We start from the raw sequence: 15,122 nt of genomic DNA on the forward strand, positions 1-15,122 counted from the left end.
AGACAATCATACAGTATGACAAAACTTGTTATACTGTATGGCAGTAGACTAAAATCTCTAAATGAAGACATTTCCTCTTGCAACGTATTTATAGGCTGAATATCCAAGTGATATATGAATCCTTTCTAGCCAGTGAAACCATCACCCTATCAGCTTTGAAGTAAACATAACCGTTTTTTAAAGTTTAAATAGATAAGGCCTCTATTGAGTGAGGTGGCCTCATGTAGCAAAATATAGCAACAACATTTTACTCATAACATTAGGTTTCCATTAGGGTGGGGATTCTTTTTGAAATTACTTGAAGCAGCTCAACAATTTAATCTGTGTCAGACTATAAATTAACCTGAAAGCAGCTGAAATGTGATGTCTTCACAAAAAAAGCCAAAGAGTGAAGGGAAAGAACCATTTGTGCTCTCATTTCTCATGTAATGTAAATTCATGATCACTTTGGTTATTTGAGGCATGAATCAGATATTAACTGGAACCACAAGAATCTTGGCAGAGTGGTGGAATGAGTATATCTTTTCCCATCCCCTGCAAAGATAATTCACAGCCCATTTTGACCCCTGATTTGTGATATTTTTTTCCCATTTAGTGGAGGTCAGACAGAGCTGTTGCTCCTCTGCACAAATGCTCTTGCCAGCCACTAAATGTCTTAATAGGGCCTTTGTTTTGCATCTAGAATGACCCTATAGTGCAAATTGCAATGACAGAATGTGTGATTTAGTTAGCGAAATGGCTTCTTGACTCCTTTGTTAGAGAATGTGCTCACAATTCCAGAAAGCAGAATTAGATCTTAAAAGCCCACGTATGTTTCTGCTGGCTTCCTGTTCAAATCCCTGTAAGTTTCATGCTTTAGCTCTGATTCCAGGACCTCTTTGATTTGTAGTAATGTGTATTTTCTTTACCCCACTTAGTCCCAATTAATTATCTCCTCTGCTCTTTTCCACATATATCTTTATCTGTGTATCTGTTTGCTGTTTGAGTCTAGAGTGTATTAATGTTAACCTGGAATAATGATGGGATGTGAGAGGAAGAGGTCCAACAACAGTGGCCCTCTTCCATATTATGTTCAAATATAGCATAGTTTACAACTCTCTAAGCCTCCACTGCTGCTGAATTATGTTATGTTTTTGCAGATCAAACTGGAAGAAGCCCTCAGTTTGGCAGTGGAGTTCCACAATTCACTGCAAGACTTCATCAACTGGCTTACTCAAGCTGAGCAAACACTGACAGTGGCTTCTCGGCCAAGTCTAATCTTGGATACTGTCTTGTTTCAAATTGATGAACACAAGGTAGGAAAATGAATGACACTAGATCAGGCATAGGAAAACTTTGGTCCTCCAGGTGTTTTGGATTTCAAACCATAATTCTTAACAGCCAATAGGCTGTTAGGAATTGTGGGAGTTGAAGTCCAAAACCACCTGGAGGGCTGAAGTTTGCCCATACTTGTACTAGATTTCATAGCTTTCACTTGTGGCCTGGTTTGCATTAATGGTAAAACAAACAAACCAGTAACACTAAAACTCAAAGACATTTTATAGCTTCTATTTGATCCATATGTATTTTTGCATGCTAGAGGACTGTAAATCTTTCAAAAATTGTCTTCTTCATTTTGGAAGGTCTTTGCTAATGAAGTGAATGCCCATCGTGACCAGATCATTGAGCTCGATAAAACTGGAACCCATTTGAAATATTTCAGCCAGAAGCAAGATGTTGTCCTCATTAAGAATCTGCTGATCAGTGTCCAGAGTAGGTGGGAAAAGGTGGTTCAGCGGTTAGTGGAACGGGGAAGAGCTTTGGATGATGCAAGGAAGCGTGCCAAACAGGTAACATGACAGATGTCTTACAACAACAAAGGGGAAGCTGTACTGTAACTGCACCATGTTTAAATGAATTATATGATGCTTTTAAAGTCTTGAGTGCAACAGGTATGAATGTTCAGTACCATCCCACAATATTCTTGGAAAATACTCTATATGCTCAAGTCAGGCATGCAGCCGCGTGGGGGGGGGGGGGGGGGGGCTTGGGGGGCTTCAGCCCCCCCCCCCCGAAATTCTCATGGTGGTTCGCAAAAAGGCCTTACTGTTGCATTATTTAAACTGTTATGTTTATTCATATCATGATCTGATCACCCTACTCAATATATCCCATATGCATGGGGTTTGCTAGGGTAAACCCTCTTTCACTCGGGCTCAACCCCCACCCCCCAAAACAAACTCCCCCCCCCCCCCCGGAATCGAAATCCTGGCTACGGGCCTGGCTCAAGTATAAACTGATCTGAATATAAGCTGAGGCACCTAATTTTACCACAAAAAAACTGGGGAAACATATTGACTCGAGTATAAGCTGAGGGTGTGAAATGCAGCAGCTACTGATAAATTTCAAAGTAAAAATAGATACCAATAAAATTATATTAATTGTGGCATTGGTAGGTTAAATGTTTTTGAATATTTTTATAAAACTGCAATTTAAGATGAAACTGTCCAACTCTGATTAAACTATTATTCTAACCTTCTTCAATGTAAACGTGCTTACGTATCCTTCCAATAATAATAAAGTAAAATAATAAATATAAAGTAATAATAATAGAGTAAAATAATGGAAATGTAATAATAACAGTAATAATAGAGTAAAATAATAAATGTAATAATAACAATAATAGAGAAAACAATAATGTATTAATAATAGAGTAAAATAAAAATGTAATAACAATAATAGAGTAAAATATAAATAATAATAATAATAATAATAATAATAATAATAATAATAACAGAGTAAAATAATAAATAACCTTGACTCAAGTATAAGCCGAGAGAGGCTTTTTCAGCCTAAAAAAGGAATGAAAAACTCAGCTTATACTCAAGTATATACAGTAACTTATGTGTAGAGATTCATTGATGATCTCCTTGTATTATATCAGGGTACAACATACTCCCCCTTACATGTCAACAGCACTTTTTGAAAGATGTGGAATAGCTTTTACTCTTTCAAACTTCATCGATAATTCCACAGAATCCCCTTTCCCCTTAGCCAATTACCATTTCTTTTTTGCCTTGACATATATTTTCCTTCTTTCCAAAATTTTTGGGGAGTTAACCTGAAATGGGCTTGCTTTGCCTAGATTCTTAAACCAGGAAAAGAAGATTCAGGGTGAAATCATGCCCGAGTGGTACATTTCAGGTTGTTTCAGTTTCCATGTATATTAAACCAATGGATTATGTATGGATTAATATCACATCTGCATGAAACGTTAGATACAGTTGTCCATCCCCTCTGCCCCCCAATGCATATTTCCATTCTATACCATGGAAATGTTAAAATTGAGATTGTACTGTTTCTGCATAAGGATCATATAATATCACTTATGTGAATCATCTCAGTGAGACAGGGGATTTATGCATGGAACATGAAAATCCTGGGTTTAAATTGCCATCTAATACAGTTTGGTTTACTCGTATGTTTTTTCAATGTACTATTAAAAACATCATTTCCCCTTGTATATTGATATGTCTGGATTTGTGTGTGTGTGTGTGGAAGAATTAGGTATTTATTATGAAATGCAACACAGAAGTGACTGTAAGAATAGATATCTTTCAATGTTAAGTCAGTAACTTTGAATATTATTTCAACTTTTAATATTTTCAAGCCTGGATGAATATTAAATGTTTTGAATGTAATATTTATTAGTTTCAGAGAATGCAAGTGAAAGGAATTGATGTGTTTGTTTTCACAGTTCCATGAAGCTTGGAACAAGCTTACAGAATGGCTAGATGAATCAGAAAAAACTTTGGATGCGGAGCTTGAAATTGCAAATGATCCAGACAAAATTAAGATGCAGCTCTCCCAGCATAAGGTGATTTACTAGTCAAGGAATGTAGAGGCTGTCCAGTCAGAAATCCAGAAAGGCAGTGGACTAAGCACTCTGTAATTAGCCGGAGGAAAGAAAGTCAGTGGTCACTAGGTTGGAATGTTTGCCATCATCAGTTCAAATACTGCTCTTTCTCTGGGTAGTAAAATAAATAGAAGCTGGGATGTTTCTCTGTGGGATCTTGTTTTCTTAAGAGGTAAAATTACATGTGAAAAGGGAAAAGGCACAATAACGATAAATTGTAGAAACCAGAACGATTCAAATCCTCTTATTTAGCATTTAAATAGACTCATCCATTTTATTTATACTAGTTAGAAATTGTGTGTATTTCCTTTAAAAAATAAGCTCTGGTCAAAAAAAGAGGAGAAGTTGAATAGTTTGACTGGGAAATCCTTAATTGATTTCGTGAAATGACACCCCATCCCCCACCATTTGAAATAAATTAAATGCAGTGGATCTATCAACAACACAAATGAAATTGCAGTAGGAGAAGAGAGAGTTTTCCTGTCAAGATTTCACAGCTGTCAAACTCCTTTCCATAAATCTGATTATGTGCAGAGGAAAAGTCACCTTTAAAACCTGAATCTTTTCCTCTATAGCCTGAGGGAAAAGGACACACTGTGAACAGAGACAGTATGCTTTCTTGATCTGCTTTGCAAAATTACTTTTGTTGTTCATTCGTTCAGTCGTCTCCGACTCTTCGTGACCTCATGGACCAGCCTACGCCAGAGCTCCCTGTTGGCCGTTACCACCCCCAGCTCCCTCAAGGTCAGTCCAGTCACTTCAAGGATGCCATCCATCCATCTTGCCCTTGGTCGGCCCCTCTTCCTTTTGCCTTCCACTTTCCCCAGCATAATTGTCTTCTCTAGGCTTTCCTGTCTCCTCATGATGTGGCCAAAGTACTTCAACTTTGTCTCTAGTATCTTTCCCTCCAGTGAGCAGTCGGGCTTTATTTCCTGGAGGATGGACTGGTTGGATCTTCTCGCAGTCCAAGGCACTCTCAGCACTTTCCTCCAACACCAGAGCTCAAAAGCATCGATCTTCCTTCGCTCAGCCTTCCCTAAGGTCCAGCTCTCACATCCGTAGGTGACTACAGGGAATACCATGGCTTTGACTAGGCGGATCTTTGTTGCCAGTCTGATGTCTCTACTCTTCACTATTTTATCGAGACTGGACATTGCTCTCCTCCCAAGAAGTAAGCGTCTTCTGATTTCCTGGCTGCAGTCTGCATCTGCAGTAATCTTTGCACCTAGAAATACAAAGTCTGTCAAGGCCTCCACGATTTCTCCCTCTATTTTCCAGTTGTCAATCATTCTTGTTGCCATAATCTTGGTTTTTTTGACGTTTAGCTGCAACCCGGCTTTTGCACTTTCTTCTTTCACCTTGATTAGAAGGCTCCTCAGCTCCTCCTCGCTTTCGGCCATCAGAGTGGTGTCATCTGCATATCTGAGGTTGTTAATGTTTCTTCCAGCAATTTTCACCCCAGCTTTGCAATCATCAAGCCCCGCACATCGCATGATGTGTTCTGCATACAAGTTGAAAAGGTTGGGTGAGAGTATGCAGCCTTGCCGTACGCCTTTCCCAATCTTGAACCAGTCTGTTGTTCCGTGGTCAGTTCTGACTGTTGCAAAATTACTAGCATGCTGCATTTCAAGGACTGCTATTATTTGTATCTGCTCAGTATACTTAATGTACTGACTTGTCAGACCAATTTATTCCATATCATTTTATACCTTTTTATAATGCTTTCACCCTTAATGTTTAGTTTCCTTTGCTGCTTTACAGTTTGCTTTTTTGCATCCTCTTTAATGTTTACTAAGGTGAAATTTCAGTCTTTAGGTGTCTACATGGAGAGCAGTTGCCTGGGTGCTCTATCAGTCTTAACCCAATTAAGATTGATAGAACACCCAGGAAGGTTTTTGATTTTATTTCTGCAGCTTAACCTGCCCCATTTTAATCTCCAGCTTCACCAGAACAATTCTCTTGTGGGTCAGAGCCACTGGAACTCAACTAAAAAGAGGTCTGCAAGAAACACTAAACAATATGTAATGGCAAATGCTTCCATGAGTTTTCTTTACGAATGGATGTGTAGTTGCCAAGATGTTAATTCAAGGAAACATCTGTTCCTTGACAGCGAACAGTTCTTCTCTGTCTGATGCCCTCAGGTCTGCTTCCCCATGACATATGTTGCTTGGCGTCAAGATGGACTAACAATGCAGCAAGAAAGAAATAACCTTTCATTGTTGTGATACATGCACATTTTTAGAAATCCCTCAGAAAGACCACCACACACCTGTACATTTAGGAGGATTTTTTTCACATTTTTGGACTGAGTTCATCTCCTGTTTATATATAAATGCAGACAATAACCAATAAACAACAGATAGTCTCCAGATGTTGCCTTAAGACTTAAGCTGGACTTGATACTGTCGCATTGATAATGGGTTCTCCACAGACCCTACAACAGTGGTTCTCAATCTGTGGGTCCACATATGGTTTGGCCTTCAACTCCCAGAAATTTTAACAGCTGGTCAACTGGCTGGGGTTTCTGGGAGCTCTAAGGCAAAATACCTGGGGACCCACAGGCCTATGCCCAGCTATGGAGAGTGACAGCGAAGTGCCGCATATAAACATACACAGATCTAAAAATGATAAAAGCATGAAAATACAATATCACATGCACATAATTACATTATAAAACATTAACATTCATAAAATGCAGTCATAGCTGTGGATAAAACAAGTTTATTTCAATTAACATACACCTTGTGCCGAAGTGACACCAACAGTAAGTCCTTGGACCAACTCTTAAAAATCTGCATAAGATCAAAGGCTTGTTTAAAAAGCCATGTTTTCAAACTTGATTGGAAGGCTTGAAGTGAGAGGGCTAGCCTAATCTCTCCAGGGAAGACATTCCAAGGCCGGGGAGTCACCATCGAGAAGGCCCTCTTTCTTGTCCCCCTAACCATATTTGGGACCTCCCTGGCAGAGCCCACGCTGGCTCAAAGAAGGAGATGCAGTCCCGAAGAAGATCAGATCTTGTATTTCATTTTTGTCCTTGTTCAATGATTTAAGAACGTCAGTAAGTCTTCAGGAAGTATGGATCTCATTCCTGCCTTCCTCAATTTTTTTACATGTTTTACTGAGAGAACTGTTGCTTTGGATCAATTGACTGCAATTTCTTTGAGTCTCATTCTAGAAAAAAATGGATTTATTATGCAATTTAAATAATTGGGGGGGGGGGTTGCTGTTGAATTTTTGTTTGGCAGATATTTTATTTTACTAACATTATTGAAAAAACCTGTTCCAGAGGAGAAAGGAGCTCAGAAATATTCAAACATTTCAAACATCTAAACATGGGGCAAAATCCAGAAAAGTTTAGCACCATCAGTTCCCCTAATTACTTTGTCACATAGATAACTGTCCTCAGTTAAGGCTGTGTTATGTGCATATGAGAGAGAGAGAGAGAGAGAGATAAAGAACATGTCATTTTTCTAGTCTAGACAAAATAAAAGAAAATTCAGAAGCACAGAACTGAAATACTGTCAGTATGATTTACATCATACTGTATTTTTAGACTGAGTGTGACCACTGGTCCTCAGAAGATTTGTGACTTGGTATGAAACGTAGCAGTTCAGTTTCAGAGTTGCTGACTCCTTCTGGATTAGCAATTCATCCACTTTCACATTATCAGCTAAACCACTGCTTCTTAAACCATGGGTCCTGACCCCAAATTGGGCCCTCATAGCTCAATGTTGAGGTTGCAAAAAAAAAATGGCAACAACATCCAGTGTCTACAGTGGGCTCTGCAGAAAATGCTTCAGCTGTACTTCATGAAAAGGAAAATCAACCTGTTTAGCAAGCCTTGCAAATGCTAGTTTATTGTCGGTAGAGGTCTGGTTTTTATACTCATTTTATATACATGTATACCCAGGGTCACATAAAAAAATCTCTTTCAGAAAGGAGGTAAGAGCAGAAACAGTTTAGGAAGCCCTGAACTAAACTATGTAGATGAGTACAGGAATGATGACACAGCTGCCTCTCTTTTGTGCATTTTCTTCCTGAGAAAACATGGGTCCTCTGTGCTTATTAATGTCTCTGTGACAAAAGCTGCAAAAGCCTGAATCAGATACATAAATGCTTCTTTGGGGTCAGGGCTTCCCACAATGAAGAGGAAGTGTTTTAATTACTGGCAAGGGTGATTCCACTTACAGATTTTGCATATGCCCATTTGCCAGTGAAGCTGACCTTGACAAAATGACCTAAACACAAAGTTGAACTATTTTGTTTAAATATAATTCCTCTCCCAAAGCTACTGAAAAGATGTTGATTGTACTCTCCACGTTAGATGGATGCTAATCTTTTTTATAACAGTATACTGATGCACAGCAACCAAGTTATCTCAAAGTTAGTCAAGTTCTTTTGCTAGTGGCAAGAAAGGGAATAACAATTTTCACTGCAAAATAGTTATGATTAGTATATTTACACCCCACTTTTCTCTCTTGATCAAGACCAAAGCAGCTCACAACGTTTAAAAAAATGTACGTCAGTTAGGGAGATGTGTTTGGCTATCAGAAGATTTTGACCTATTTATGGTATGGGTTGGGGCTCCCTGGTGGTGCAGCGGGTTAAACTGTTGAGCTGCTGAACTTGCTGACTGAAAGGTTGGCGGTTTGAATCTGGGGAGCGAGGTAAGCTCCCGCTGTTAGGCTCAGCTTCTGCCAACCTAGCAATTTGAAAGCACGCAAATGTGAGTAGATCAATAGGTACCGCCTTGGTGGCAACATGACCTAGGAGGTGTTTTTGGACAACACCAGCTCTTTGGTTTAGAAATGAAGATGATCACTACCCCCCAGAGTTGGACACAACTAGTCTTAATGTCAGGGGAAACCTTTACCTTTATGGTATGGGTTTGAATGTAAATGATTTGGTATAATTTGCTTTATGGAAGGCAGCCCAAACTGATGGGCCATCATGTCAAAATGAAAAGCAGAAGTCTACTACTACATCTTTTTCATAACATCGTTTAATTGCTCAATTAAAGTTATTTGATGTCCTAGTGATTCCATTGTTGCAAGTTATCTTAAGGAATAAACGTCAGAAGATCCTGTATCCAAATGTGGCAGCATCTTTTATTGAGATTTCCTTGTGAAATGTTTGGAACCTTAGTTTGCTGTGTGGCTCCAAATAGCACAAAATTAGTTTAGTCTGGAGGCTGCATGAGGTATGTGATTCATTTTGTGTTTTTCCTCCTTCCTTACACAGGAGTTCCAAAAAGCTCTTGGAGCCAAACATTCTGTGTATGACACCACAAACAGAAGTGGCCGTTCTTTAAAAGAAAAAACAACTCTTGCTGATGACAATTTGAAACTGGATGATATGCTGAGTGAACTTAGAGACAAATGGGATACCGTCTGTGGAAAATCTGTAGAAAGGTAATGCCGACATCCTCATTCCGTATATAAATTTTTTCCCATAGATAGAAAGGCATGGTTCTTCTTCTCAAGCCATTTCCCCTTCCCAAGTAAGTCATTAATGTAAGTCCTTGGCCAGACTAGTCTTGCAAGGGGTCACTTCGACCAAAGAGATTTTTAGTCTAGGTACACATTCTTAGAAGTATTAATGTATTTATTTATTTACCAATTTTATTTATTTATTGAATTTATATCCTGCCCTTCTCCTGGATGGTATTCAAGGTTCAAATAATCTTAACCATCTGCAGCATAAGAGGACCTGCTCAACACGAGTCTCTGAGGCTCCATCTACACTGGCATATAATGAAGTTTGAATTGTATTATAATGTGCTGTCGAAGATCTTCATGGCCAAAATCACTGAGTTGCTATGTTTGCCGGGCTGTATGACCATGTTCCAGAAGTATTCTCTCCTGACATTTCACCCACATCTATGGCAGGAATCCACAGAGGTTGAGGGGTCTATTGGAACCTAGGCAAGTGAAGTTTATATATTTGTGGAATATATCCTCCCAACAAAGGATTCCCCTCAGGCAGAAAGCAGCCATGCTTTGAAGCTACAAGGCCATTCAGTGCTAACTAAGGTGGCCAATTGCAACATTCACACTTGCCTCAAGCAGACAAGAGTTCTTTCTCCCACCCTGGACATTCCATAGATATAAACCTCCTTTGCCTAGTTTCCAACTGACCTCACAGTCACAACCTCTGAGGATACCTGTCATAGATGTGGACGAAACATCAGGAGAGAACATAACCATACAGCCCAGAAAACTCACAGCAACGCACTGCATTATATGGCAGTGTAGATGGGGCCTGAGATAGCATTTCAGAGGGATATGCCTGAAGGATTGTTACACTACACATAATCATTTAGTCACTGGGCTGGGGGGGTTGTGTTTTCTGTACAACATTGTACTATGTATTTTTCTAGTGACACTAATCTTGATACAGAGACATCAACTAAAGTGTATGGTTTTCTTTAAAATATGATTATCCCTGAAAACAAGCTCAACCCTTCCTTGTGAAATGGGTGGGAGTGACAGTGGAGGACATGCTAGCTTGGAGGTCTGGGAAACTGGAAAGGCACACAAACATGGGGCTGGGGCTTGTGCAGATTAATTCCTTGTGGGAAGGAAGAGCTGGAAGGTGACAATAACAGCAAGGAGCAGTATTGTACTCAAAATACTGCACCAGCCTGCTTGGACTCTGCAACGTTTGAGCTAAAGAGGATGCTTTTTGTCCTACAGCTTCTAGAATTCCCCAGCAGCACTCTCCAACTATGTGGCTAGGTGATTTTGAAAATGGCAGTCCAAAAAAGTAACTTTTCCATGCTCTGATTACGGTAGAGTGGTTTTTATTGCTGGAGTTGAATAGTTAGTGGCAACGCTTTGGAGTGTGGTGGAATCTCCTTCTTTGGAGGGTTTAAAACAGACGCTGGAGGACCATCATTTGTGAGTGCTTTGATTGTGCTTTATCTGCATGGCAGGGGTTTGGACTGGATGGCCCGTGTGGTCTCTTCCAACTTCCTGATTTTATTATTCAAGCGTGTTGGTATTTGAGGACCTGGCTTATATATAATACTTCTTAAACTGTGTGATGTGGCAGGCTGGCAGTTTTTTTTGTTTCTAGAACATCACCATGGATTTACAGCTAGTGGTACAAAAATCACCACTGTTGCCTAAGCAGGGGTACATTTTCATTATGTTACCATTGCAATGTGACTAATGACATAATAATTAAATCAACGGTTAAAAGCACACACAACATTTTTTGGTTCTTTTTATTTATTTGTTTATTTATTTTTTAAAAAATAGCATAGGAATAAATGAAAATATCAATATCTAATAACTGTGCCTTTTCCTCCATTGTGTGTATGTTTTTAATTTCCCCCTCCAGACAAAACAAACTGGAAGAAGCCCTGCTGTTTTCTGGACAATTTACGGATGCTCTTCAAGCTCTTATAGATTGGCTTTACAAAGTGGAACCGCAGCTGGCCGAAGATCAGCCTGTGCATGGAGACATTGATTTAGTGATGAATTTAATAGATAGTCACAAAGTAAGGGCAACAAAATTACAGTCATTTTCATATTATTTTAAATCAGGCGCATCAAAATGTTTTGATTGAAAGCCTACTGGGCCAATTTGCAATGTTAACAAAGATGTGTGAGCTCATTCAATAGATCAAAAACCCTAGACTGTGGTATAAACATTTAGTATGTGGCATAAGAAAATGCAAGGAACCAACTTGTGGTTAAACCTACCTACAAATAACATATGAACATTGCTTTGTAATCTGGTATTTTATGAACATTTAAATTAAGATGCATGGAGATGTTTCTGAAACTCAGTCATTAAAACTGCAGATAATAGTATTTGTATTGTCGAAGGCTTTCATGACCGGAATCACTCAGTTCTTGTGGGTTTTTTCGGGCTATATGGCCATGTTCTAGAGGCATTTCTCCTGACGTTTCGCCTGCATCTATGGCAAGCTTCCTCAGAGGTGAGGTCTGCTGGAGCTGGGAAAAAAGGGGTTTATATATCTGTGGAAAGACCAGGGTGAGACAAAAGGCTTTTGTAAGTTGGGCTAGGTGTGAATCTTTTCAATTGACCACCTTGATTAGCATACAATGGGCTGACTGCGCAGTCAGCCCATTGTATGCTAATCAAGGTGGTCAGTTGAAAGATTCACACCTAGCACAACTTACAAAAGCCTTTTGTCTCACCCTGGTCTTTCCACAGATATATAAACCCCTTTTTTCCCAGCTCCAGCAGACCTCACCTCTGAGGAAACTTGCCATAGATGCAGGCGAAACGTCAGGAGAAATGCCTCTAGAACATGGCCATATAGCCCGAAAAAACCCACAAGAACTGAGTATTTGTATTCTCTTATTGCAGTGTTTATCACAGATGCAGGTACTCACATGCAGTTGTTCTACCATCTACGAATGCTGCCCCATTATTTAAAAATGGGGTTTGGAAACTGTTTTCCTGTCTAGATCCCTTTTGGAGCAGCTTTGCTTTGCAAGAGAAGATGTGCTGAAATAAATGTATACCATTATATGCAGATTTTTTCACTGTAGATACTACATTATACATTGTTCTCTGGAACAAGGTTTCAATAGGCTAGGGTCTTCTAATCAAGGTTTGAATGGTCAAAAGAAGGCAATGAGAGCATGTAGACCTCACAGTAAACCATTGTTTAATATTATGGGGATTAGTGTCTTTTCCTCCCACTCCCTTCTCCAGCATTGCCATGAAGGGGACATTGGAAGCTTTATGAATTGATTAACCATGATTTATTGTTTTTTTTTTCTGAAATCTGAGTTATCATTTACATTAATTATAGGGTTGCTCTTAGTTTTCCAGGCTGTATGGCCATGTTCTCTCTTGACGTTTCACCTACATCTATGACAGGACTCCTCAGAAGTTGAGGGGGTCTGTTGGAAACTAGGCAGGTGGGGTTTATATATTTGTGGAATGCCCAGGGTGAAAGAAAGAATTCTTGTCTGCTTGAGGCAAGTGTGAATGTTGCAATTTACCACCTTGATTAGCATTTAATGGCCTTGCTGCTTCAAAGCCTGGCTGCGTCCTGCCTGGGGGATCTTTTGTTGGGAGGTGTTAGCCGGCCTTGATTGTTTCCTGTCTGGAATTCCCCTGTTTTCTGAGTGCTGTTCTTTATTTACTGTCCTGGTTGCGGATTTCAATGACTTCTCTGTGTAGTCTGACATGGTGGTTGTTACAGTGGTTCACCATTTATGTGTTCTTAAATAATATGCTGTGTCCAGGTTGGTTCATCAGGTGCTCTGCTATGGCTAACTTCTCTGGTTGAATTACTCTGCAGTGCCTTTCATCTTCCTTGATTCGTGTTTGGTCGCTGTGTTTGGTGGTACCTATGTAGACTTGTCCACAGCAGCATGGTTATGGTAGACTCCTGCAGAGGTGAGAGGAATCTCACTTGTCTTTTGCTGAACGTAGCATTTGTTGGACTTTCTTGGTGGGTCTGTAGATAGTTTGTAGGTTGTGTTTCTTCATCAGCTTCCCTATGCGGTCAGTGGTTCCCTTGATGTATGGTAAGAACACCTTTAAGCCTCACTGGACTAGGTTCCAATAGAGACCCCTCAACCTCTGAGAATGCCTGCCATAGATGTGGGTGAAATGTCAGGAGAGGATACTTCTGAAACATGGCCATACAGCCTGGAAAACTCAACACAACCCCATGATTCCACCCATGAAAACCTTCGACAATACGTTAATTATAGTTTTTTGAAACAAAAGTCAGATTTTCCTAAAACACAGGCCAAAACCGACGTGTTTCAAACACATCATAGTTAAAGATTAGCTTCATTTGTCAGGGTTGAATGATACCTCAAACTGTGATTAATAAAAAAAAACAAAAGGAAAGCTTCAAAACATCTAGCAGCTATACTAGATAGGAAGAGAAGGAATATCTGGAAGGGCACACTCACTCCCACATCACATCAACTGTGGTTTATTATGAGATCCAGATATGACTACTGTTCAGATAGATTTTCACTCAGAATACATGCATAACGTATTCATTACGAATGAAGCTAATATTAAAAAAATAATAGAGTAGCAAATGCTGATATAAAATTAATGATTACACTGTAAACCAAAATAAGGTGCAATTTAGGTTTGCTTTTTCTGAAGAATCATGATGAAGAACTTGTTTCATATTTGCAACAACTGTGTTACATGAGTCAAAAAACTCTCATTTTCTGTTACTCAGGCCTTCCAGAAGGAACTAGGGAAGAGAACAAGCAGCGTCCAGGCTCTGAAACGCTCGGCCCGTGAGCTGATAGAAGGCAGTCGTGATGACTCCTCCTGGGTCAAAGTCCAAATGCAGGAGCTTGGCACTCGGTGGGATACTGTGTGTGCCCTGTCTATCTCAAAGCAAACACGGCTGGAACAAGCTCTCAACCAGGTAAGACAAACAGGATGAACTGAATTCAATCAGATATCCCATCTGCAATGGAATTTCTAGTTCATTTGAAAGGCATCACTATGATACAGCAAGGGAGGAGGCAAGGAGAGACTACTTTGTGTTGTTACTATTCCTTTTTATTTTCCCTTTGTGTTGATTGATGTCTGGGGTCACTTGAAATAATTGTGATGCACGCAATTTTCTTTATCAGACATCTGACTCAGAAGTGGGTGTGTCATCATGGGCATTGTCCATTTATCATTCACATGAAAATATATATTACAGTAGTCCATATTGCACTGCTTGTAGTAAGTTTGGTTTAGTCCAGGCATTCTTTTGAAGCTTTGCTGAAATTTATGACATCAGTTTGACCAACAACCATTGAGGGACGCCCACAAATTGAAGATGTCACTGATCACCAGAAACAACAACTCTGTAATGATAGTGGTTCCAACTTCCCAACTGAGAAGCATAAATTATCTCCCCCCATCCCGAAGTAGTTGATATCATTCATTAACACAGCTATACCTGATAGGTTAAAATGTGTCAGTGTGTGCTTGAGTTGCTCTTAATGTAGATTTCCCATATTCCATTCATTATATATTTGAAAGCATTTACAAAACGGTCCTTGGACTCTCTTCTGTTTTTTAAAAAGAAGTGTGTTGCATTTTTGCAGTACTTGTCATGAAGTTTTCTATATCAGATTCCTTAATGGAAAGTTACTGTGCTTTCATTGCTGGATGATAAATGGTTCTGCCAGTCTGGGTACAAGTTCATGGTTCACGGGAGGAATCCAACACTATACTGTTTTCCTGTCCAGATCCCTTTTAGAGC

General features: G+C 39.5%; 1 protein-coding gene across 39 annotated transcripts in view; it reads left to right on the forward strand.

The window, feature by feature from the left end:
* The window catches only part of DST (dystonin), a 411,253-nt gene that overhangs the window by 362,803 nt on the left and 33,328 nt on the right, over positions 1-15,122 (forward strand). For all 39 annotated transcript variants that reach the window (XM_060752763.2, XM_060752758.2, XM_060752766.2 and 36 more), the window contains 6 exons: positions 1,140-1,295; positions 1,623-1,829; positions 3,737-3,856; positions 9,137-9,306; positions 11,240-11,399; positions 14,094-14,288. In XM_060752763.2, the coding sequence (XP_060608746.2) occupies positions 1,140-1,295; positions 1,623-1,829; positions 3,737-3,856; positions 9,137-9,306; positions 11,240-11,399; positions 14,094-14,288 (1,008 nt within the window). The remainder of the gene's footprint in view (positions 1-1,139; positions 1,296-1,622; positions 1,830-3,736; positions 3,857-9,136; positions 9,307-11,239; positions 11,400-14,093; positions 14,289-15,122) is intronic.

The sequence above is a fragment of the Anolis sagrei genome, chromosome 1 (assembly GCF_037176765.1).
Source record: "Anolis sagrei isolate rAnoSag1 chromosome 1, rAnoSag1.mat, whole genome shotgun sequence".
Lineage (NCBI taxonomy): Eukaryota > Metazoa > Chordata > Lepidosauria > Squamata > Dactyloidae > Anolis > Anolis sagrei.